Source organism: Camponotus vicinus, unplaced genomic scaffold (genome assembly GCF_025532165.1).
Source record: "Camponotus vicinus isolate PSW18456_S1 unplaced genomic scaffold, iyCamVici1.0 SCAF_13, whole genome shotgun sequence".
In the NCBI taxonomy this organism is placed as follows: Eukaryota; Metazoa; Arthropoda; class Insecta; order Hymenoptera; family Formicidae; genus Camponotus; species Camponotus vicinus.
Window position 1 is genome coordinate 14,392,777 of NW_028141949.1, and position 24,934 is coordinate 14,417,710.

The 24,934-nt window shown below is 29.8% G+C and overlaps 3 protein-coding genes across 11 annotated transcripts; 2 read left to right on the top strand and 1 right to left on the bottom strand.

Annotated features, from left to right (window-relative positions):
* The first annotated feature begins 134 nt into the window (after positions 1 to 134).
* On the top strand, positions 135 to 7,115 carry Pfas (phosphoribosylformylglycinamidine synthase). 2 transcript variants are annotated; one of them, XM_083086314.1, is made up of 10 exons: positions 135 to 226; positions 846 to 1,114; positions 1,214 to 1,355; positions 1,481 to 1,631; positions 1,973 to 2,363; positions 2,724 to 2,836; positions 3,073 to 3,317; positions 3,816 to 4,531; positions 4,725 to 6,440; positions 6,836 to 7,115. In XM_083086314.1, exons 2-10 carry the CDS (start codon positions 846 to 848, stop codon positions 7,074 to 7,076), a joined length of 3,984 nt encoding a protein of 1,327 aa, XP_082942440.1. In that variant the 5' UTR covers positions 135 to 226; the 3' UTR covers positions 7,077 to 7,115. The 2 variants fall into 2 exon arrangements, with proteins under 2 accessions (XP_082942440.1, XP_082942439.1); XM_083086313.1 differs by lacking the exon at positions 135 to 226 and having other exon boundaries at positions 684 to 1,114.
* A 3,764-nt stretch (positions 7,116 to 10,879) lies between these two features.
* Fdx1 (Adrenodoxin-like protein 1, mitochondrial Ferredoxin 1) lies at positions 10,880 to 16,350 on the top strand. 4 transcript variants are annotated; one of them, XM_083085989.1, is made up of 5 exons: positions 10,880 to 11,115; positions 11,811 to 11,862; positions 12,425 to 12,672; positions 13,053 to 13,197; positions 15,972 to 16,350. In XM_083085989.1, exons 1-4 carry the CDS (start codon positions 11,010 to 11,012, stop codon positions 13,154 to 13,156), a joined length of 510 nt encoding a protein of 169 aa, XP_082942115.1. In that variant the 5' UTR covers positions 10,880 to 11,009; the 3' UTR covers positions 13,157 to 13,197; positions 15,972 to 16,350. The 4 variants fall into 4 exon arrangements, with proteins under 4 accessions (XP_082942115.1, XP_082942116.1, XP_082942114.1 ...); XM_083085990.1 differs by lacking the exon at positions 15,972 to 16,350 and adding an exon at positions 15,613 to 15,725; XM_083085988.1 differs by lacking the exon at positions 15,972 to 16,350 and having other exon boundaries at positions 13,053 to 13,264.
* Spred (Sprouty-related protein with EVH-1 domain) lies at positions 13,523 to 24,759 on the bottom strand. Of its 5 annotated transcripts, XR_014436247.1 has the most exons (7): positions 24,707 to 24,759; positions 22,361 to 22,667; positions 21,988 to 22,156; positions 21,266 to 21,327; positions 20,582 to 21,138; positions 20,328 to 20,432; positions 20,047 to 20,187 (listed from the first exon to the last, which is right to left on the bottom strand). XR_014436247.1 is itself a non-coding variant. In XM_083085987.1 (6 exons), exons 1-6 carry the CDS (start codon positions 24,742 to 24,744, stop codon positions 20,031 to 20,033), a joined length of 1,254 nt encoding a protein of 417 aa, XP_082942113.1. In that variant the 5' UTR covers positions 24,745 to 24,759; the 3' UTR covers positions 13,523 to 20,030. The 5 variants fall into 5 exon arrangements, 4 of the variants coding, with proteins under 4 accessions (XP_082942113.1, XP_082942109.1, XP_082942110.1 ...); XM_083085987.1 differs by lacking the exon at positions 20,328 to 20,432 and having other exon boundaries at positions 13,523 to 20,187; positions 21,266 to 21,291; XM_083085983.1 differs by lacking the exon at positions 20,328 to 20,432 and having other exon boundaries at positions 13,523 to 20,187.
* Positions 24,760 to 24,934: the final 175 nt, after the last annotated feature.

Here is a 24,934-nt window from a genome sequence, read left to right on the forward strand (position 1 = left end):
TAACCTTATGTTATACTTTCAACATCGATGAAGCAATTATTGATATATATCACGCAAGCAGTTTGCCTTAGCGTCACAAGCGACAAACAAACAATATCAATCGATGACCCTTCCGTCATCATAGTATATACATACGTACGTATGTATTTTTCTTGGGAGACTGAAATAATTAGAATATTAAATCCTTTGATTCTTGAACTTTTTGTTCATAAGATTTTTGTAAATTGTAAGTTTTTATATATGGAAGGTATCATGCTTTTTACCACTAATTTTCCATATAAATATTAATTTAAAATTTGCCAGAATTTTATAGAATGTGATACAAATACGTTTATTATTCTTTTATTCAAATATATATATTATTCGGTTCTTTTAATTTACATTGAAAATTAAAAATTTCTGGCTCAAATAAAACTTGCAAAACATGAATAGAAAAATTTAAAAATTTTATATTTATTTAATATTTCATATAAAAAAATTTTATTCAACTATTTATAATTATTGCGATATAAAGTCAATATAAAAATTTATACAGAAAATTAAAAAATTGCAATATATATATATATATTTAAAAAATGTTATGTATGTTAATATTGCGCGTTATTTGCTTAAAAATATCGAGAATGAACATTACATTTCGAAAATTATAATTGATGATAAACTTCTGTTGCTTCTTTCGCAAAGTAGTTACGTTATCATCTCCACTTGTCATCGAATAATAAGATAGATAGCTAAAGCTACCGCAGCTCGATATCTCATTTTGAATAGTTCTGCGTGTCGTACAATTTATCAGCATCTCTCTTTCTCTCTCTCTCTTTCGTTGTTATACCTTCCTTACGTTCAAGATGCGCATCTTGAAGTTTTACAAGACGCCCGGACTGAGGGCGGGCCAGCTGAAGAGCAAGCTACAAAAGGTGTTGGAAATCGAGACCTCGGTAACCGATCTTGAGACAGAATTGTGTTATTATGTGGAGATCGCCGAACCGCTCGAGAAGGAGGAAATTAGAGTATTAAAGTGGATCCTGTCACCTCCTTTCGAGCGAGAATGTTTACGATGTGACAGTGTGTTTAGTAATATTCAGGATCATGCTATTGTCATTGAAATTGGACCCAGGTAAAAATTCACATACGTAACATCTAATTTACTTTTATTTCTGCGCCATAAAAGTTAACTCTTCATAATTTGTAATAAAATAATTTTATGTCATTGTAGGTTGAACTTTTCAACAGCATTTTCTACTAATGTAGTTTCCATTTGTAAGTCTGTGAAATTGAATAAAGTCACAAGAATTGAAGCGGCAATTAGATATTGCATAAAACTTAAAGGGACAATTGACAAGAAAATAGAAAATGACGTATGTGTATATTCTCTCAAGTATCAGTGATTTTCATTGATATGATTGACACTATTAAATTTACTTAATACATAATACATAGAGTCTACTTTGCTTAAAATAACACTATATATATTATATTATAGATTGTAAATGTATTGGGAGATAGAATGACAGAATGTAGATACGTAAAACCTATTGAAACATTTGATCATGGCTTTAGACCAGAGAAATGGTTTGATGTTGACTTAATCAAAGAAGGCAGGAAAGCTTTGGAAGAAGTTAATTTAAAATTGGGTGAGTAGAGTGTAATTAAAGATTAAATTTAGACTTTTCTTTAAAGCTTTTTTTTTATTAAAAACAAAAACATAAGTACTTGAAGTGTATCTTTTAAAGTAAAATTTAACAAGTGTGTTATGAAAATAAAAAGGCTCAAAAATGAGTAGAAAAAATGCCAGAATTCAAATCTAATTCTTGAAAAAGTGATGAGGATTATATAAATTATATTTCTATCATATTAATGGATCAATGATTTTTATTTCCCAATTATTGAATTATTTATTCTAATCTTTCTTTACGTTTTCAAATTATACAATTCTATTCTATAATTATTTATTTTATTTTAAATTATTTTGCAGGCTTGGCATTTGACGATTGGGATTTAGACTATTATACAAAATTATTTCTTGACAAATTAAAACGTAATCCAACAAGCGTGGAATGTTTTGACCTTGCCCAATCTAATAGTGAACATAGTCGCCACTGGTTCTTTAAGGGACGCATTATTTTGGATGGCAAAGAAGAAGAAAAATCTTTGATCGACATGATTATAGATACACAAAATTACTCAAATCCAAACAATGTGATTAAATTTAGTGATAACAGCAGTGCTATAGAAGGATTTCAAGTTCCTGTCCTGCATCCTGTAGAAACTCACAAAAGTAGTCATTTTGATCTGAAAGACATCAAGCAACATCTCATTTTTACAGCTGAGACGCACAACTTTCCAACTGGCGTAGCACCTTTTAGGTAAATTAACAAATAAATAATGAATAAATAAAATTTCAAGTTAAACTCAAAGATGGTTTGTAATGTGTGTATGCACTTTGTTTTTACATCTTTTTTAGAAATTATATACAAGTGTTAAAATTTTCAAGTACTGATACAGAATATTGATAATAAAAAAATTTGAAACATATATATATATATAATTAGAATAGTCCAAATATGAGATATAATATGACTTATTCTAATTTGTAATTTTGAGTCTGAGAATTTTTTTCTTTTTTTCTATTTCCTTATTATATGGTCATTTAATATGTATGAGTGATTAATTTTTTAATTTATTTGAATATATACATATTGAAATATGAAATAATATTGCAATAGTGGTGCCACTACGGGTACTGGTGGCCGACTGAGAGACATTCAAGCAATCGGTAGAGGAGGAAATTACATAGCGGGCACTGCAGGTTACAGTGTTGGCAATCTTCATATTTCAGGTATATATATTTTTATAATTAAATACCCAATCAACCAAATTGAACCAATTCTTGTATATAATGCTGGTTTTTGCACATGTCTAGCCTTGGATTAAAGATTATTCGTTTATATTTATTAATGAGCGATTCTATAGAGCTATCGGTAATCATATATCCTATTTATTAAAAAGACTATTTTTAAATATTCAACACTGAATTATTTTTTTGATGCATCATCTCTATTTATCTTTTGGCAGGCTATGATTTGCCATGGGAGGAAAAGGATGCAGTTTACCCTAGTAACATGGCATCGCCGTTAGAAATAATAATCGAAGCGAGTAACGGCGCTTCTGATTATGGAAACAAATTTGGAGAACCCGTCGTGTCTGGCTTCGCACGTTCTTATGGGGCGACTAATCACGCGGGAATTAGACGAGAATGGATCAAGCCTATAATGTTCAGTGGAGGATTAGGAACCATGGATGCAAATTTGACTAATAAGGCAAGATTCTAAGGTTTATTTAAGTATTGTAGATAGCTTATTTTATACAACAATTAATTTGTTTAAACCACTCTTTTTAAATCACCATTATTTCTTTTAAAACACTATCTCTTAACATTATTAATTTTTATAAATCATGTTAACACATTTCTTTTCTCTTATTAATCATATTGAGTTATAATGTTAAAAATAAAAAATCACATTTTATTTGCACTATTGAAATAAATAATTAATTTCTTTTTTTTAAACCATTACTTGTATTTGATAATTATATATTGATAACATATATCTATGGAATTTTCTTAAATTGGTCTTTATTAATAAGTAGATGTACAACTTTATATATATATACGTATTTAATTTAAAATCTATATATGTAAAAATTATTTCAAATTTCAAAAAAATTATTTCAGACTTCTTATTATTTCCTAAAAGAATTTTCTTTTTACTGAAAAAAGCATATAATTATTATATCATTTATTGGTTGTTCTTTGTCAGGTGTCAGCAGAACGAGGTATGGAGGTGGTCAAGATCGGTGGACCTGTATATCGGATCGGTGTAGGCGGTGGTTCGGCGAGTTCCGTAGAGGTACAAGGTGATAACAATACAGAGTTAGACTTTGGTGCAGTGCAGCGTGGCGATCCCGAGATGGAGCAGAAATTAAATCGCGTGGTGCGTGCATGTACGGAAATGGGTGACGGCAATCCGATCCTGAGTATCCACGATCAGGGTGCCGGTGGTAACGGTAACGTCCTCAAAGAACTAGTGGAGCCTGCCGGTGCCGTCATTTTTACTGAGAATTTCGATCTTGGCGACCCTAGTATTAGTACATTAGAGCTCTGGGGTGCGGAATACCAAGAGAGCAACGCGATTCTATGCAAATCGAAGGACGAGGATTTACTAAGGAGAATCGCAGCGCGTGAAAAATGCCCCATCAATTTTGTCGGCACTGTCACTGGAAATGGAAAAATCATTGTTTCTGAAGAGGAAAATTGCGAACACACGAAATATTTAAATAACGAAGATGGAAGCCTGAACGGCAATAAGTATCCGGTGGATCTGGAGCTAGAAGTTATTCTTGGAAAAATGCCTCGTAAGATTTTCAACCTGGACAAGATATCGCCGCAAAAGTTTTCTATGAAGTTGCCCGATGAATTAACAGTTCTCAGTGCTTTGGATAGAGTTCTTCGATTACCTTCGGTGGCTAGCAAACGGTATGTGTTTTATTACATTCTATAACAATCTCGTTGTTTCTCCTTCCTCTTTTCTTCCATTTGTCACGTGTATTTCTATTTTTACGTTTTTTTTTTGAAAAAACAAACGAAAAAAATTCTTATTATATTTATATTTTTTTACGTAAAAAAATCAACACTCAAAAAGTTAATTAATCGGTTTCGCACTTTCCAGGTATCTAACGAATAAGGTAGACCGTTGTGTAACAGGCTTGGTAGCCCAACAGCAGTGTGTCGGTCCATTACACACTCCTCTAGCAGACGTTGCAGTGGTAGCCATTTCATACTTTTCTATGGAAGGCATTGCAACGTCCATCGGCGAACAACCAATTAAAGGACTGGTGAATGAAGCGGCTGGCGCTCGAATGACGGTGGCCGAGGCTCTCAGCAACCTAGTATTCGCGCGTATCACGAATCTGCGAGACGTCAAGTGCAGCGGTAATTGGATGTGGCCAGCAAAACTTCCAGGCGAAGGTGCAGCGCTTTACGAAGCCTGTGTGGCAATGTGCTCATTAATGAAAGAACTCGGAATCGCGATCGACGGTGGTAAGGACTCGCTCAGCATGGCCACACGTGTCGGCAAGGATGTCGTCAAGGCGCCTGGCACTCTCGTCGTGTCTTGCTACGCGCCGTGCCTCGATATTCGTCGAGTTATTACCCCGGATCTCAAGGCTCCTGCTGCGGGACGACAGAGTTATCTGCTTTTTGTTGATTTGTCTCACGGAAAGAGCCGACTCGGTGGAACGGCTTTGTCTCAAGTTTATAATCAATTGGGTGACGACGTACCGGATGTCGAAGACGCGGTAACTTTCAAAAACGCCTTCAATGCCACGCAACAATTAATCGCCGATAAGAAGGTCCTCGCTGGTCATGATGTAAGTGACGGTGGACTAATCACGTGTCTTCTAGAGATGTGCTTTGCCGGAATCTCAGGGATAGATGTCGACATAACTCACAAGTCTGCACCTGCCATTAATATTTTGTTTTCGGAAGAGGTTGGTTGGATATTGGAAATCGACGAGAAATATCGCGACGAAGTGATGGAAATGTTTCAGCGTTACAAAGCCCCCGCATACTTGATTGGAAAATCCGCGGGCTTTGGAATGAGCTCGGAAGTAATCATCAAGGTGCGCGGTAATATCGCGCTAAGAACTACGGTAATCGATTCGATGACTATTTGGGAAGAGACTAGTTATCAGCTGGAACGCCATCAGACAAATGTCACCTGCGCCTTGGAAGAATTTTCTAAACTAGGAGAGCGAACCGCTCCCGCTTATCGATTAAGCTTTGATGCCACTAGACCTCACTCGATACCAAAGAACCCGTTAAAGAATATCAAAGTTGCTGTGATAAGAGAAGAAGGTACTAATGGGGACAGAGAGATGGTCGCTTCTCTATTGCAAGCTGGCTTTGAGGTTTGGGACGTTACAATGCAAGATCTGCTGAAAAACTATGCTACCCTGGAGGTTTTCAGAGGAATTATCTTTCCCGGTGGCTTCAGTTACGCTGATGTCTGCGGCTCTGCCAAGGGATGGGCAGCCAGTTTTCTCTTTCATCCATCTCTACGTGAGCAATTGCGGCGATTCGTCGCTCGCGAAAACACTTTCAGTCTGGGAGTTTGTAACGGCTGTCAATTGATGAGTCTATTAGGATGGGTGGGTGACGAAGACATTGAAAAAAATATAAACGAGGGAATTTATTTGGATCATAATCTGTCGGAGAGATTCGAGTGTAGGTGGAGCACTGTTAAGATTGAGAGCTCGCCGTCGATCATGTTAAAAGGAATGGAGGGCAGTGTTCTTGGCATATGGGTGGCTCATGGAGAGGGCAGGTTTATTTTCCGCGAGGAAATTCTAAAATCTCTTGAAAGGAATAATTGCTTACCAATCAGGTACGCTTTTATATTTTAATAAATGGTTCAATTATTATTTGATATTTTGTTAAATGTGGAATATGAATACATGAAATCAAGCGTTTAAAATGTATAACTCGGCTATTCTTTTTTATTTTAATTTTTATATTGTTTCTATATTTAAAATTTCTAAAACCTCGTAAGGTCCAGTACATTGATCCTCGAATTTACCCAGTTTGGGACTTTTTAGTAAAAATACTTGATTTTAAATATTTGTATGTTAATTTTCTTGTCATAATAATTTTTTATTTAATTTTTGATTAATTTGAGTTATTTAATTTTAAATGACATTATCACGTGCCTGCGTGTATATGTGTATTATTTATATTTTATTATATTATTATATTATTATTTATATTTATTTTATTATGTAGATATACGGACGATTACGGCAATCCGACTGAACGATATCCTATGAATCCAAACGGCAGTATAAATGGCATTGCTGCTGTTTGCTCTAAAAACGGTCGACATTTGGCGATGATGCCACATCCAGAGAGGTGTACGCAAATGTGGCAATGGCCTTGGAAACCAGTAGAGTGGAACTTGGAAACCTTATCACCGTGGCAGCGGCTTTTTGACAATGCGTATATCTGGTGTCAAGAGCACGATTAAAAAATTGCTTATCAAAATCGATAAAGAATTTTGTTATGATTTATGATTACTTTATTCGTATATATTTTTTCACATTAAATATTAATTTCATTTTATTAAATAATTAATATTCAATATAATATAAATTATACATTAACAATGGCTGTCTCATTACAGCTATTGGATAGGTCGCTCTGCATATACTACAATTAAATTCTCGAACATTTGGATTATCTTCCCATTTTCCATTACATTCTTTTAATATCGTGAAAATCAAAAACCAGTTTTCGTTTGGACAATTTGGACGGTAATAGGAGCAACGCTTTCGTCGTCGTTGATACAAAAATGAGACTCAAACGAGTCAGACAAGGACCAACTATTTTATTTATAATAAAATGGAAAAATAAATATATTTTTAATAGCTCGCCTTATACTTGCTACCGCATGATTTGCTCATCGTTGATGAGTGGCGCATCAAGCGTCGAGTGTAATTAAGTAAAATATTAATATAAATCTAAATGATTTTTCTAATTTACTGATTTAGCTTCGGATATGCCGAAAACGAATTGTTTTCTGTAGATTAGAAATATGGCTAATAATACTAAAAAGATCACTATTGTATAAAAAAACAATCCAAAAATTTTATTTATTTTTCTTGTCAAGGTATGAATATCTGTAGATCTTATCCACTGTAAAAGAAAATATATCATTTTTACATTCAATTAAATAAATTAAGATCACATGAAATTAATACTAAAAGTGTATATTTGTAAAAAAATATAAAATTTAAAATTAAATAATAAATTAACACATATCAAAATAATAAAAGTATTTTTTTATACAAATAAAAATTGTAAGCATACAAATCGATGTATAAAATAAATATTAATAAAATGATAAATTGTCAATTCGTATTTGATTATATATGATCTGCATCTAATTTATTAAAAGCTATATACATTGCTAATAAATAATTTTAAATATATACATCAATAGATTCTTATTATTGTTTATCTCTCAATGTCTTATTTTGCATAATTATATATGCAACAGATCAGGGGAAGATAATATTGAGAATACAAAGAATATACATATATTATGACATTTGATTAAATTCCTCTTTCATTCTAGAAACTTATATTTGTCATACAATAAACTACTCAAGTAAAGAGAAGTAAAGAAAAAATGATGTAATAAATAATTTAATTAAATATATAGAATAATTTTTTATAAGAAACGTTTTGCATTTTATTCGAGGAGAAACTCCTATTCCATTCAACAGAAATTCAAATCTCATTGTTTAGATATTCAATCTATAATATACTAACACTACTTCATCAGATCCGACCAGTAGGATGTGCATAAGATATATTTTTCCCCGTGCGAAAAAACAAAATTGAATTAATTAATACATATTCCATAATTTATTATATCATTATATTATATTAATTAATTATATATAAATGAATCAAATTAAATAAATTTAATAAATATTAAATTTAAATTATTATTGTTATTAATTGTCGACATTGATGTCTCAAGTTCTCGGCTGGAAACGGATTTTGAAATATTAGGAAATTATTAGGCGAATATAAACAAGTTGGAGGTAGCACAACTAGCAAAATTACGCAGCTAAATTATCGACCGTTGGAAGATAATAGGAGAATATATAAGGGGAAGAGGTGACACAAATTATTACCTTTAGCGGTAGCTTGCTGCATTGTCGACGATCGGTAATTATATGTTAGTGTCACCTTCTATCTGATCATATTCGCCTAATACTTTCCTAATATTCCTAATATTTCAGAATATACTTGCAACTCGAAAATCATCGACGAGTGAGTTGTAATCGCGATAATCCGCGAACTATAAATATTAAAATTCTGAAATATTAATCAAGTATAAGCCGAATATAATTAGATAAGAGGTGGCACTAATTAAAAATCAAAGAATTGCAAGTATTCTTAAAATTTTAAGTCTAAAGCTTTGGATCACAAAAATATAAATTCACAAACGTATTAAACTCGAAAAGATTCGTAATATCTTTATTAAAAACTTGCTATATTTATAATATAAAAAAATTTCTTTTCTAGGGACTGAAATGTCATTAAATGGAGATTTTAAAATAACATATTCTATCAGATATCTCTCGGAATTACGAATCTTTTATAAATCAAATATGTAGTGACGCCATATACAGTCTAAAATCCAGCGGTCAAATTTATACTCGAAGTTCTGCGATCAGCGATTGTCTGTGACAGTCGATTGCAGTTCATCAAATCAATGACTCGAACGATTGCATTCCGGCTCACTTTTTCGTTCGGTATATATCAATATTTAATCAATTAATCGAACGATTGCACTCCAGATTGTTTTTTCGTCCGGTATATATAAATATTTAATTCACTAATCGAACGATTGCATTCCGGGTTGGTTTTTCGTTCGGTATATGTATATAAATATTTAATTTATTAATCGAACGATTGCATTCTGGATTGGTTTTTCGTCCGGTATATATCAATATTTAATTCACTAATCGAATTGATTAAATATTGATATATACCGAACGAAAAAGCGAGCCAAAATGCAATCGTTCGATTAGTGAATTAAATATTTATATATACCGAACGAAAAAACGAGCCGGAATGCAATCGTTCGATTAATTGGTTAAATATTTATATATACGAACGAAAAAGCGACTCGAAATGCAATCGTTCGATTAGTGAATTAAATATTTATATGTATCGAACGAAAAAGCGATCTAAAATGTAATCGTTCGATTCATTGATTAAATATTTATATATACCGAACGAAAAAGCGAGCCGGAATGCAATCGTTCGATTAGTGAATTAAATATTTATATACACCGAACGAAAAACTAACCCGGAATGCAATCGTTCGTTTAGTGAATTAAATATTTATAGGTGTATATACCAAACGAAAAAGCGACTCGGAATGCAATCATTCGATTAATTGATTAAATATTTATATATACCGAACGAAAAAACAACCCGGAATGCAATCATTCGATTAATTGATTAAATATTAATATATACTGAACGAAAAAGCGACTCGGAACGCAATCGTTCGATTAATTGATTAAATATTTATATATACCGAATGAAAAAGTGAGCCGGAATGCAACCGTTCATTGATTCAATTAACTGTAATCGACTGTCACAATCGCTGATCGCAGGATTCGGGACTTCGAGTATAATTTGACCATTGGATTTTAGATTGCATATGGCGTCAATATATGTTTGATTTATAAAAGATTCATAATTGTACGTTATTCCGCGAGATATCTAATAGAATAATATATTTTTTCAAAATCTCCATTTAATGAGATGATGATATTTCAGTTCCTGGAAAAGAAATGTGTCTATATTAAATATAGCAAGTTTTTTATAAAGATATTACAAATTCCTTCCAAAAGTTTTTAAATTCTTTCAAGAGTTTGATACGTTTGTGAATTTATATTTTTATGATATAAAGCTTTAGACTTAAAATTTTAAGAATACCGGCAATTCCTTGATTTTTAATTAATGCCACTTCTTATCTAATTATGTTCGCGGGTTACCGCTCACTCGACGGTGATTTTCTAGCTGCAAATATATTCTGAAATATTAGGAAAGTATTAGAAGAATATGATCAGATAGGAGGTAACACTAACATAAAATTACCGACCGTCAACAATGCAACAAACTGCTGCTAAAGGTAAATAAGTTGTGCCACCTCTTTCCTTATATATTCTCCTATTATTTTTCAACGGTCGATAATTTAGCTAGGTAATTTTGTGACTTGTCGGTATTAAAGTTGTTGCACGTGTCAAATATAAGTGTACATAGATACATACGAAGTGGATATCATATATGAATGTATAACAGAGAAAGATCATTATAATAATACAGATACGAATGTCTTAATATTGTGGAATATTGAATCATATCAAATATGACTTTTATATTACGATCATTGTCATCCTACCTGAAACAAAGACAGCATGTATCTATAAGTTATTTGGTTAGGGTACCTAACCACAAAATTCACATGTCAAAATGTAAGTAAATAAGCAAAAATTCTGATAAATATTTAATATATACATATAAATGTATTTAAAATAATATTTAATTATATATATATATATATATAATATATATATAAATAACACATATATACATATAATCTATATGTATTATATATGTACATATTATTTATATATAAAATTGCTTACTTTAAATTTTGACAAAAAATACGATTATTCGATGTCCTTTTATACGAAAAACAAGATTTAAGAAGTTAAAACTGTCGTTTGCTGTATTCTAAGAAGAGTAAATAAAAACAGAGGAAAACAGAGTTGGATTAATTAATTGGTTAATCAATTAATTGCTCTACATTGGATTTTTAACTTTCTCCTCAAAATCTATTAATCGTACCTTTTGCTATACATAGCGTAGCCATTGCTTCTTAGGCAGTTGTTTTAAAATATTATTTGTTTACACATCTATTTAAAATAGAAATTGTATAGTAGCAACAATTATATATTCTAATGTATCATTGTATTTCATTAATATAAGATTTTTTTCAGTTCTTAAAGCACATTATTTTTAATGATTAATTATACTTCTAATAGCATATGTTAACCGACAATTTTAATTTTTCATATACTTCTTCATAACAAATATCAAACTAATATAATATTTTCATCATGCAAGGTAAAAGTAGATTTTGTATAAGGAACAAATTTTCTTACAGATATGTTTCATGGTGAATATGAAATGCAAGATCCTAAAACGGAAGCTGATATGTAGGTAAAATAAATATATTTTTACACTAGGGTTTATTTAAGAAATAGAATGAACCACAAAATGATTTTTTATATAACAAAAAAGTTGGCAATTTATATAAAATACATTTTCTCACCTTATAACTAGAGAAATAAACGTATTTTTTAAATTGTTTATGTTTGTATGCTATATATGAATCAAAATTAATAAAATTTATATTTCTATATGTTATATATATGATTTGATATTAAAAGGAATAAACTTTTGTTAATATAATATAAATTAATATAAATTTTGAACCTAAGAAAAATTTTTTGTAACATTTTTTATAAAAGAACTTTATTAATGTTTATAAATTGATTAATTTTATTGTATACTATTAATATATGCGTATAAACAATTATATATGCATGTATACATAAATACTGTCTTGTATGACCAGTTAACATATTTAGAAAAATTTAGAAATAATTTAATTCTAGTATTGCTATTTTTATCAACATTTATTGCGGTATAGATTAAATTGATAATTTTCTAATGTGAATAAATAAGGAAAAAGTGTTTTATTAATTATCTTTTCAGAGTTAATGTCACTTTTATTGACAAAAGAGGCAAAAAGTTTATAATAAAAGGGAAAGTAGGAGATAATTTATTATATTTGGCTCATAGATATGGAATTGAAATGGAAGGAGCATGTGAGGCTTCTTTAGCATGTACAACTTGTCATGTGTATGTGCACAATGATTATGTGGATAAACTTCCAATTGCTGAGGAGAAAGAAGAAGATCTCTTAGATTTAGCACCTTTTCTAAAAGAAAACTCTAGGCTGGGTATAGTAACATTTATTAATCTCTGCAACTTTAATGTTCATCTGACATGTTATCCTAAAATAATACATTTAGATTATTTGTATTTGAAAAATTTCTTTTTTAAACTATACAGACTTTCTGATAATTTATTAAAATTTATTTATTGTTATTATTTACTATTATCTTCCGATAATTTATTAAAATTTATTTACTGTATTATTTATTGTTATCTCTCTATGTATAAAATGAATCTTTGATATTTAATAAATTTATTTTATTGATCAAGAATGTATATAAGTAACAAAAAATAATTTAAGTGCAAAAAGAAATTATTTTTTATATGAAAAAGGTAGAATTATTTTTTAGAATTTAGTATAAATCTATTTTATACTTTTTTTTAGGTTGCCAAATAATTTTGACAAAAGAATTGGATGGTATAGAGTTAGAATTACCTAAGGCAACTAGAAATTTCTATGTGGATGGTCATACCCCAGCTCCGCATTAAAAACCTATCTGTTGATTTCTTTTTTCCTTTGATCAAGTCAAGTATGTAAATATTATATTTATACATGTGTATGTGTATTTCATAATAAATACCATAATATTCTGGAAATTAATATGTAATCCGTTCTCGTTTTTGTGTTTGCATACATATATCTATTTTATATGTATGTGCGTGCGTGTGTGTGTACACACACACACACACACACACATATATATATATATATATAAAATAGGTTAAATAAATATACAGAAATCCTAAAAATAACAAGCCCCATTTAAATATTTCTGCATGTGTATGTGTGTATAAAAAACGTTTCTTTATAATACAACATATTTATTTCTTATTTATATCTAAATTTTATATGGGATACATCTTTTTTTTCTACAAGATATTAACACATTTATGATATAATGTATCCGCGAATTAAAAATCTAATTTTTCTTTTCCCTTGCAGCATTTACATGTGATTAATGGAAAATATCCAATTAATTTTCAAACTTATATGCTGCCACAAATATTAAAGATATTTTCCTTCAAACAGGCACCTCCCATAAACATTTTCTCAATTTGAGAACTTTTAAACTTATTGTTTTTGTTTATTCGAACGCAAACGCAAACATGATTAATATACACGCAGGATATTCCAGAAATGATTTCTTACTAGAAATAATTTTACAGTTTCTTTGGAAAATTTCAGAGATGTCTAAAATAGAGGTAAAAGAATAGATATTTTCTTTAACAAGAAAATAAATGTAATAAAAATCCAATATTTATCGCGCAATTATAATATTAAAAAATTAATTATATAATAGTTATTTATAATAAAGATTTTTTAAAATAGATGTCTTTATGTGATATTAAATATCATATAAAAAATTTAAATTTATTAATTAATAAACATTATATTAATATATACATATTAATTTTTGAAATTTATGAAATTAAGATATTTTAATTCTTCGTTTTCCGTCAATAATAAATATTATTGATGCTACGTTCTTGACTATGGGAATAACATCTAGGAAAGTATATAAATTAATACAAATAATGGGGAATATCCTGCATCTGCATAGATTTGCATTCCTAATTATGTTCCTTTCTATTTATTTCCTCACGCACACATGCAACATACACACAAGATATTGTTTGTTTCCTTCTCCATTATTATCTTAATTTTTCGCTTCATTTCCTTTTTTATTTTGTGCTGTATTCTTTTTCCTCTCTTTTGTTCTTTTCTCTTCTCTGTTCCTTTCTTCCTCTTTTTTTATTTTCACTCTCTATTTTAGATATCCTCTTTTTTGTATTCATATATTCTGGCTCATCTTTTGGCTATTTTATTATCACCATTGACCAATATCATACAGATTTTATTATATTATGTGTGTGTGTGTGTATATAATTTATATTTTCTATCTTATAAATTACTTTAATTTTTACAGACATGTTGCAATCTTTCAGTTTGATCACATTTATTATATTTCTTTATTAAAGCAATTTAAATAAAAGTCCATACGCTCATCTACATTTACACCTGTAGGAATTATCACACATACATTTTTTCATTTGGTATATTTCGTCACAACATTCTTGTCGATAAAATTATTTCGTATTTGTGTGTGTATGATATCCAGTTTTAAATTGTTCAATTAAATATCTCTAAAATTACTCAAAAAAATTAAATTACTTAAAAAAAAATTTAAATAAAAATTATAGAAACATTTCTCCTGTACAGTCAGTATGATTTTAAGAGATTTCCTAAATTTAAACTTTTAACTCTTTATACACTTCCATTTTGCATATCAAAATACTAACAATAAGAAAATCACAAAAAAATAAACTATTTACAAGATGCATCATAAATTATTTTGATGTATTATGACATAAGATTTAAAATATTTTATAAAATATTTATATATACTTTTCCATTCAAATATTCATATTTTTCACAAAATAATCAACAACATTATATTGACGATTATATAGATTTTTTAAGAGTTTTTATATAAATTGTTTTAATATTTTTGTATGTGGAGAATGATTAGCAAATTGATATATGTAAAAATATTATGGTAATTATACATAGATTATATCATAAAAAACTCATTTGCTTCTTTTAAAAAAAGGAAAAAAAAGTAAAATCTTAAAATTATCTTACAAAAACTATATTAATCACAGGATTTACTTATATTTTTTATCCCAAATTATTGTTAAAAAAAAAAATATGTGGTTTCAGAAATATATTCAATTGTACAATATAAAATGGAAATATTCTGTATATATGTATGTATGTGTGTGTGTGTGTGTGTGTGTAAGTATATATATATATTAAAAAAATATTTTTCACCATTAATAAAATATTATATACAAGTAATTATTATATTACAAATATATACCAGCCAATACTTAAAATTAACAATAATATGCGAAATTTACATAAAATTTATTAATTTTTATAGCATTAAACAATCTGATATCTACAGTATCAACAAAGTTTCTATTATAATATTTGAAGAAGATACAAGCACACTTGTAATATAAAACTACTTATGTAAGACAGCTTTAAAAATTTCTGATTAAATATAAGTTGTAGAATAAATATTCTACATTAAAATTCATTATATGTACGTATTTCACACGAGAATTTCTCTTAATAAGAAAAATTTTCGAAAATTAAATAACTGATAATGTTCTGAGAAAAAAAGATATGCTTTTAATTATATTTTATATATAATTTTGTCATCTCACATAGAATTAACTTAATTTTTTCTGTTTATTCTTTTAATTTTTTTTAAAGGATAATTTTATCTGATTTCAGTTATACTTAAATATTGCTGCTAACACATGTGCTGTAACATGTTACACAAGGTCATTGAAAATCTATTGAGCTTAACCCTTAGATTAGCGCGTGGAGAGCTACCTTAAAAGAATATTTTTAAACTACATTTTGAATAATGTAAACAAATTTTGTGAATCATCTCTTTTCCAAAAATCTACTGCTCAAATTCAATTTGTAGTACTTTTCCTTCATTCTCTATAGGATTCTCCATAATAGTTGATTAGAGTTTCATGAAGTGCCGTTTTATTTCAGACAAATATACATGTAACTAAATATATTTAAGTGGAATAAAAGAGAAAAATAAATAGCGATATAAAAAAGATAATTAATTTTTCAAACTAAAATAATTCAATAAAATATATAATCAATAAACTTTTTGATCAAATATAGCGAAATATTGTGAGAATTCTATCTCTTTCTATATATTCTTCACTATTTTTCATTAGTTTAAAATAAAAATTTAATGTTAAAATGTAGATGAATCTGTTTAAATAATACTTAAATAATATTAAGTAGCATTTGTTCTTATTTATTTGTTTAAATGCTTAAACACAATTTTTTTCATTTGGAATGAGAATGATACTTTATAAATGAAATATGTATTAAAATTTGATGCGCCAATTTAAGAGTTAAAAATGAAAAAATTATTAATTTTTTTAATTTTTGGAATCGATTCTCTCAAAAACAATGTCTCGTACAAAATTTGTTCTATATATTTATTTTTTCATCTAGATTTGTTATTCTTTTTGATTGTGTCATTAGTTACACACATCAAAAATTATAAAATATCTTTTTATTACAAATACTTTTGGTTTTTTCGGAACTGATTTTTTAATTAAAATTTCCAAATATCTATGTAATTATCAATTAACCTATCAAAAATAAGGTACTTCTGGCTTGTATATGCAACTATATTAGGGTAACATAAATAAACAAATACCTCATTATTTAAATTGAATCAAATCAAATATGGCAAAATAAATTTCTATTTTAAATAGTCAAAAAGAAGCTCTCTATCAAATATTAATATTTTACATTTTTATTGCGCTTCTCATATTTAAAGAATATATACTTGAACAAATGAAAAATCCATTTACTTATTATTATACCAATGTAAGCTTTGCATTGAGGAGAAAATAGATAATTATATTCTTCAAGTTTCTGTGAATTCTTACTGCAGCCATATTGGATTATTTAAAAAGCAAAAAGTCACATTTATTTTTTTCATTATATGTCAAAATAAATAAGTTTTTCATGCATTCTTATTCGATAATATAAATTGGTAAAATTAAATCGAATAAAAATCTTTTTCAATTGTCCTTTATAACTTAAGTGAGTATATATAATTCATAACATGTATCTTATATTCCAGCAAGAGTAACTTTGATTAAAAATAATAAAATATACTAGCTACTAATTAATATACACAGACAAAAAAAGATAGTTTTCATTTCAATATTTCTAGACTTATTAAGTATAAATAATATATAAAAAAAATTACTTATATAGAATACAATAAAAGCGTCATATATTTTGCTTTTCATTGCATAATCCGATATGGTTGCAGAAATCTTAATTTATGCTACACTTATAATGGATTTTAATTTACAATATACTTATAACATCGCAAAGACATGTAATGTTAAAAATTTTAAAAATGCGCTTAAATGAAATCCATTGCGAAACATCGTCTCTAAATTGGTCAAAAAAGCTGTGATTAAAAGGACATGTGATTTGAAACATTTTATACATTTCTATATATATATACAGACCACATAAAATGTTACAAGTTTTCTCGGTAGTTACTAAAATTAATAATATATCTTTTTCCTATTTTAAGCAGAGACATACATTTTTATTTTATTTCATATTTTTAAATAAAATGACATGTATATATAGAATAAAAAATAAATTTTATTAATATGTAAAAAGTACAAATTTTTTAAATCTTTTCCAATAGAGTAATTATTATTGCATTACATTATGCAAATTACAAGATATAAAATTTACAAACTGGATGTAGAAATGAAGAGAAAAATAGTTTTCTGATTACTTTGTGTTTCTACAGTTACCAAATTAAATGTCAACAAATTTGTTGTTTGTAAAGTTATATAATGTATCAAGTTGATGGTTGTTTTTCTTATACAAAAAATTAAGTATGAACACAATAATTTTTATTACTTGAATCACAAATTGTAGCAAGGTTATCAAATATAAATAATATTGTTAAAAAAAATTGATAAATTATTAGTATATAAAAACATTACATATTTAAATATTTAATAAAATAATTCTTGACATGAAAATGATATGTTGACTTGATTTGTTTCATTCTTGTTTAAAATATTCTCAGTGAAAAAAAATTATCAAATTCTTTAAATTAAGCAAAGTATAAAAATATTTTAAATGCTATTTATAATTTAAACATGACTAAAATAATATGAAAATTTATATATAAATTGTAAATTTATATATAAGATAAAAGAAATTGCCTTTTTACTTCTTTGAGAACCCTTCATCTTATAAAAAGCATCTAATATATAAACCTTGAAATATATTAATAAATATTTTACTGTAATTTCCGAGAAAACAACTTGTACACTTTATGTATAAATTCAATATACATATATACTGAATGTTACTAAAATTTTTAAGCAAATTTTGTATACATGTTCTTTTCTTGAGCTTGACATAATCTTTTTTTCTATCAATTTTAGTAACACTCTGTACATATCTACAATATAAAGTATAGTACAAATATGTTAATTTATTATATAAATAAATCACTTTCTCTTTCTCTCTTTCTCACGCGCACACATACACGCATATACACACAATATCACACAACACACGTGCCAGCGCGCGTACTAAACATGAATTAGTAAAAAGTAAAGGCAAATATTATGAGAATGCACTTCTATGTGACGATATTTTATGAAATCACAAATAATATTGATATTTACATGAATTTCAATATTATTAAATATTGTAGCAAAAAATTGTATTTATAAAAAATAGCTTTAAAAAAGAATATCATGTCAATAATATCTCATTTTAACATATTTACATATGTGAAGATATTACATATGTGTTCTTTTCTATGTGATAAAATACACAGTTTTATTTTATAATCTAATAAGCGAAAATGGATGCATTGTAAACTTAAAATAATGTATTTTAAACATTTTTTATAAAATAAAAACATTTTGTATGTGTGTGTGTATATATATATGTAAAAGATATAAATTGTATACTTATTTTCAAACATATATGTACATATATAGATTTGTCAATTATTGTTTACACTATTAAAGAAAACTTGTAAGCAAAAGTTTTTTATTTTTTAATCCTACGATATGTTATAAAGAATGAAGTCAACAAAGATTAGCTTGGCAATTCAAGTTATTGGGTATCAGATCTAACAATCACAGGATACATCTACATTCTACAATCTGAGAATTCCAGCAAAATTAATTTAGTTATCTTACTCTCTCTCTCTCTCTCTCTCTCTATCTTTCCATTAAATATTGTGAATATATTGTGTGTGCGTGTGTGTGTGTGAAAATTAGTCAAACTAAAAACAAAATTAATTTTTATTCGACTCACAGAAGTTACACTCTCACAATGTGCACCATGTATCACAAATAGTTGGTCTGAGTCCATTTGATGTGCTTTCCATAGATTAATCATTCAAACTGTAAATACTAGTTTACCTCAAATTGTTTAATGTACAGGTGAGACTAAGTAACGTATCTTGCTCTAATAAAATATACAAAATGTACGGAATATACATTATGTTGGAGCTATATGCGACATCTTGTGCTAAATTGGGTATTTCCACTTTGACTGTATTTTATTTTAAAGATGACGCTGATGAATAAGTGCATGTACTGGAAGTTGTCTACCCCTTTGATATCTCTGACAACGACCCATACTTAGATCATGACATTCATACACATTGGCGACTGCATTATACGATGCAGGAAAGTTGTTTGATCTAATTGAGTACGGAGCAGAGATATCAAAGGGTTCCTCCAGTTATTCCATAGGGTGATGACGACCACCGCACATTCCACAGGACATCCCGCACCAATGTATAGCTCTAAGTGGAGGATATATCCACAAGCAAGGAACGATCAGTGACAACAAGGCCAAACCAAACCATCTGCGTCCGCATCCCTCTTCTGTACTACAACTATATAATTTAATATTTTATAATTTATTCATTTTTATATGATTAAATCGATTATACTTTTAGAAGGAGATTGTATAGAGATAATAAAAGAAAAGGAAAAAAAAAGCAAATATCTATAGTAACAATATAAACATACTAACGTATAGTCTCAAAAGTAGCATTGTGTCCAAAGTTATTTTCTAAAAAAACTGATTTAATATTTTTTATACAATCTCCAAGCGAAAAATTTAATTTGCAACAGATTCCTAAAAAATAGAAACTTTTGTAACAACATAAAGCAAAAAAATGATTGAAATATTTAAATATGATAGTATGTGTTTGTTTTATATATATAAATTTAAGAAAACAATAAAGAATGTCGCCTTTGATGACACTTGAAATATTATAAACTTACCTACAAGGATTTTGTGCAAAATCACCTTCAGCGTCACTCATACAATGATATAACATACATTGGGCACACGATAAACAAGAAACTTTCGCGATTCCACGTCTAATTGGATCAGGAGCGTATTCGCAGGAACCTTTCGGATTATGCTGTTCAGAGTACAGCTCTTGACAATGCTTGCAACGTAAACGTACATTACGTTTCATAGTATTTTTCGAAGGTTGGGATATTATAATATCTGGCTTCTTTAGAGAACTTCCACTATTGGGAGTATTATGTCCGTCTAATCTCTCACTTTTGTGATCGTCGATGATAGGATATAAATATTCATGATTAAGCGTCGTGAGTTGCACATAAGGATAGTTATCCGATCCAATATCTGCAGCGGATGCTAAAGGATGTTGCGACGGAGGGCCCTTAACGGACGAACCACCAATGTGATGAATAGATCGATGTGAATCAGGAGGCTCTGAATATTGAGAATAATTTGGTACTCGAACTATTCCATGAGGTGTGTCTGAAGAGGAACGTGGCTCGGGTGGTTCCACTGGCAAATTCAAAGTCTGTAAAATTTTACAATTTTAAAAAACTTTATTTTATTCCTCTATGTAGCTTATTAATGCAACTTTTCATATCTTAATTGCTTTGATTAAAGAAAAAAAGCTGATAGTAAAATATAAATTTTCTTACCATAAAAACATCTTCGTCCCCAGCATCTGGAGCATTAGTGGTTAATGTTAAATCAGACAGACCTAAATCATATTATGAGATATAATATTTGATAATGAGATCAAATAAAAAGAAGAATGTATTAAAATATAAATTTAAAACTATACATTAGCTTACCATTTGCACAATCCATATAATAAATTGCAGCAAAATATTGAGTGCAAATGAATTAATAAAATATAATTAAAAAGTTTTACAAGATGTTTATCATACAGATGGAAAATTATTTTATAGCATGGAAGACTTTTTGACATAGTACTTTCTTTTTTAATTATTATATAGCGCCTTATAATAATGCAATAAATTAACATTTTATTAGAAACAATGTATGAACAAAAGTAGAGTAAAATAAATAAAATACAAAAAGTTGGAAAGATATAAGAACTGCATTGAAAATCATCTCCATTCTATATGTCAGTAAAATAATCTTGATTTAAAATACTATCTAAAAATATGACAATTGATTTATTTATTTTGACAATACTATTTTAAACTTTCCACATTTGAAACATAACAAGTGTATATTAAAATGGAAAGATAAAAAAAAATGTAAATGTTAAATTATCAATTGATTATATAATAAGTTGAAAATTTAAAACTTTTTGATGTACTCTAGGCAATTTTTGGCTTTTGAATAGTTATTAATTTCTCAAAGTTTATTTTTAACAAGGAAAATGCTATACCTTCCAACAATTCTTCAACTGCTGTTCGAACTCCTTTGTCAAATGCTCTCGCATCGGCAGCTGTTTGAAATGTTAATCCAAACTTTTTTTCCCCTGTTCGCCAGTGATGAAAAGTTGGCATCACCTTATTATATTCAAAATCTTTTTTAATTATACAACTAAGAACAACCTGCAAGTAAAGAAAAACATTAATATTTTGCAGAATAGATTACATATAGAATACATTGTTGATACATTTGTGTCATATGTAATTGTGTTGCACATATACTATGATTGAAATATTAAGTGTAATTGCGATATTTAAAAATATCTTTCTGTGAAACATAATTTTTAATTTAAAGTATCATAAAAAAGAAAAATCTTTGAAATTTACCGATTGATCAGTAATGCGTTTGCCATAAATAAGATACTCGTGCTTTCTTTTATTTGCACCAGGCGGAGAGATACTAGAAGATCCATGACTTTGAAGGCCAACAGTTGCATTTGAGATAGGATGTGCGGAGTTAGTTGTAGTAGAAATATTGTTTCCATTGGTATTGTTTGTTTGATGTATTCCTGATGAAGTAATCCTACGTCTAACCGAGACATTTGCCAATCCACCACCACTCAAAGGAACCCAACCACCCGAGCTATCATCTCTCGTCATTACCTGGGCGCGGACCCTCACCAGATAGTTACCACTACAATATGACAATCATTATTAATAATATACTTATAATTATTATATTACGCATCATCATTAATAATAGACATATATATCATTTTTTCTGTCATTCAAATGAAATAGGGCAGCAATTATGCATGAAATTAAAAATGGCATGCCTCAAGAATATCAAGGGGAATATCATTAGTTTGACAACTTTCAAAATCAAATTTTTTTTGGAGACAAAGCCTAATACAAAAAATACATTTATTTTATATTTCTGATTTATCTATACGTATTATAAATCATCGTAAGCTTTTAATGTGAAATTTAGTTGGAAAGATATGCAATGTTAAATGTACCAAAAGAGATGCGATAAAATATAATGATATCCTTGAATCTTTTACTAAGGTAAAGTTATTTTCATATTAGTTAAAAAATTCGAAAGGATATTCGATTCTATGAGATATTCTGCATAACTTACTAACAATATACAGCTAATTACTACAGTACTACATGATGTTAAGTTACTTGTACTCATTAATTTTCAACATACAAAGGATGCATTATCTTGTAGCGTCATTATTACATGTGAGAATGCTTTTAAACAATTCTTTATACGTTATATAAGATTTAATATGTATTTAATATGTATTATATTTAACAGAGATTATTCAATCTTTTTCTACTCGATGTTAAAAAATATCAAGCGATGCGTGAACGAGTTTGGGGCTCGAAAACTGATACGAGATCTCAGAATCCGAATGTTAAGAATGTATCGCGCGGACGACATTTAGCCAGATGTTACACACGCCGAGATCGATTCAATGAATGAACGGCCGTCCCATACAGAGGAACAGTGGATAACACACTATTAGAGGGATGAAAGGAGAGGAATGGGAGGCGTACAAATAGAGGAGACGCAAAAAGAGAGAGAGAGAGAGAGAGAGAGAGAGAAAGGGAGAAGCGAACAAAAGGAAACAAAAGGAGACAAATAGGAGCGAGAAACGGAAGGAGTAAATATGTCATTGTACATATGTATATATGAGACGTTTCGAAGGGAGGTTCGTTTATTCGCTCGAGTCATTTTAATCGACAAACGAAATACGTCGAACGAAGGGGGGAAAAAGAACGATCGAGGACGGATTCGAGTCGGGGGGGGGGGGGCGCGACAGGGGAAACGGGGAGACCCGTAAAAAGCACGCCCGAATAATCGTGCACATCTGACGTCAAGTGACACGAGGACAGGTGACAAGTGACAGGAGGACGACGATTGTCGTATCTGGATAAAATGGAACGGTCTCGGCGAAGGATATCGGAGCACGGGGGATAAAAACCGCGGGCTCTCTCTCTCTCTCTCTCTCTCTCTCTCTCTCTCTTTCTCTGCATGTATGGACATACTTACTCGTCCGACGCCTCTGTCATGATTCGAGGTATCGAAGCCTTCACTCAATGCCCGCTCTCTCCCACACTTCATCATTTTCGTCACATCGAAAAGACATTCGATCGCGCGGTTCTACCTGCGGAACTTTTTTAGATCGGCACCGAGACACAGGAAGCGCCCCAATCCTCCTCCTCCTCCTCCCCCTCCTCCTCCCCCTCCACTCCTTCCTCCACCTCTTCCTCCTCCTTTATTTCACTTTACACTTCCCGTGCAGTTCATCCCCACACACATACACACACACACACACACGCCCACCGTCTTCGATGCCACACCAAGTGTCCGACAGGATCACGCTTAATTCACCACGCCTGGCCCCTCGAGATTCGATCCCTCGAGAGAGAGAGAGAGAGAGAGAGAGAGAAAGAGAGAGAGAGAGAGAGGAAAAAAAGACCGAGAAATGTCGCTCCCGTGCAACGTGCTTTCACAATGTACGGTTGACAGAAGGCTCACGCCCAAATTTGTAGCCCCGCTCGCGATCGTTCATCGTGACGCGCGACGACGAGGCGACTCGAGGGTGAATCGAGGGTCGGCTACGAGCGCTCGATCGACTACGATCGCTCCGCGATCTCGCTCGTCCTACCACGAGAGAACGTACGTACGAGCCGCGCGTCCACGGAACGCTTATCGACTACCTTACGATGAAGTCGCCGGTCTGCGCAACAGGATTCATTCATCGATATCACACACACCACGAGCCCGTATAATCAAGCGCGTCGCTCGCGCCCCGTTGGTCAGTCGTGGGTAACTCGTGCGGATAACGCAGTCGATAACTGGCGTAGGTATCTACAGGGTGGGGTAAATTGAGCCTCGCCGTCTCGTAGAAACAGAGAAGAGAGATGACGGCAGCGATGATTTCTCTC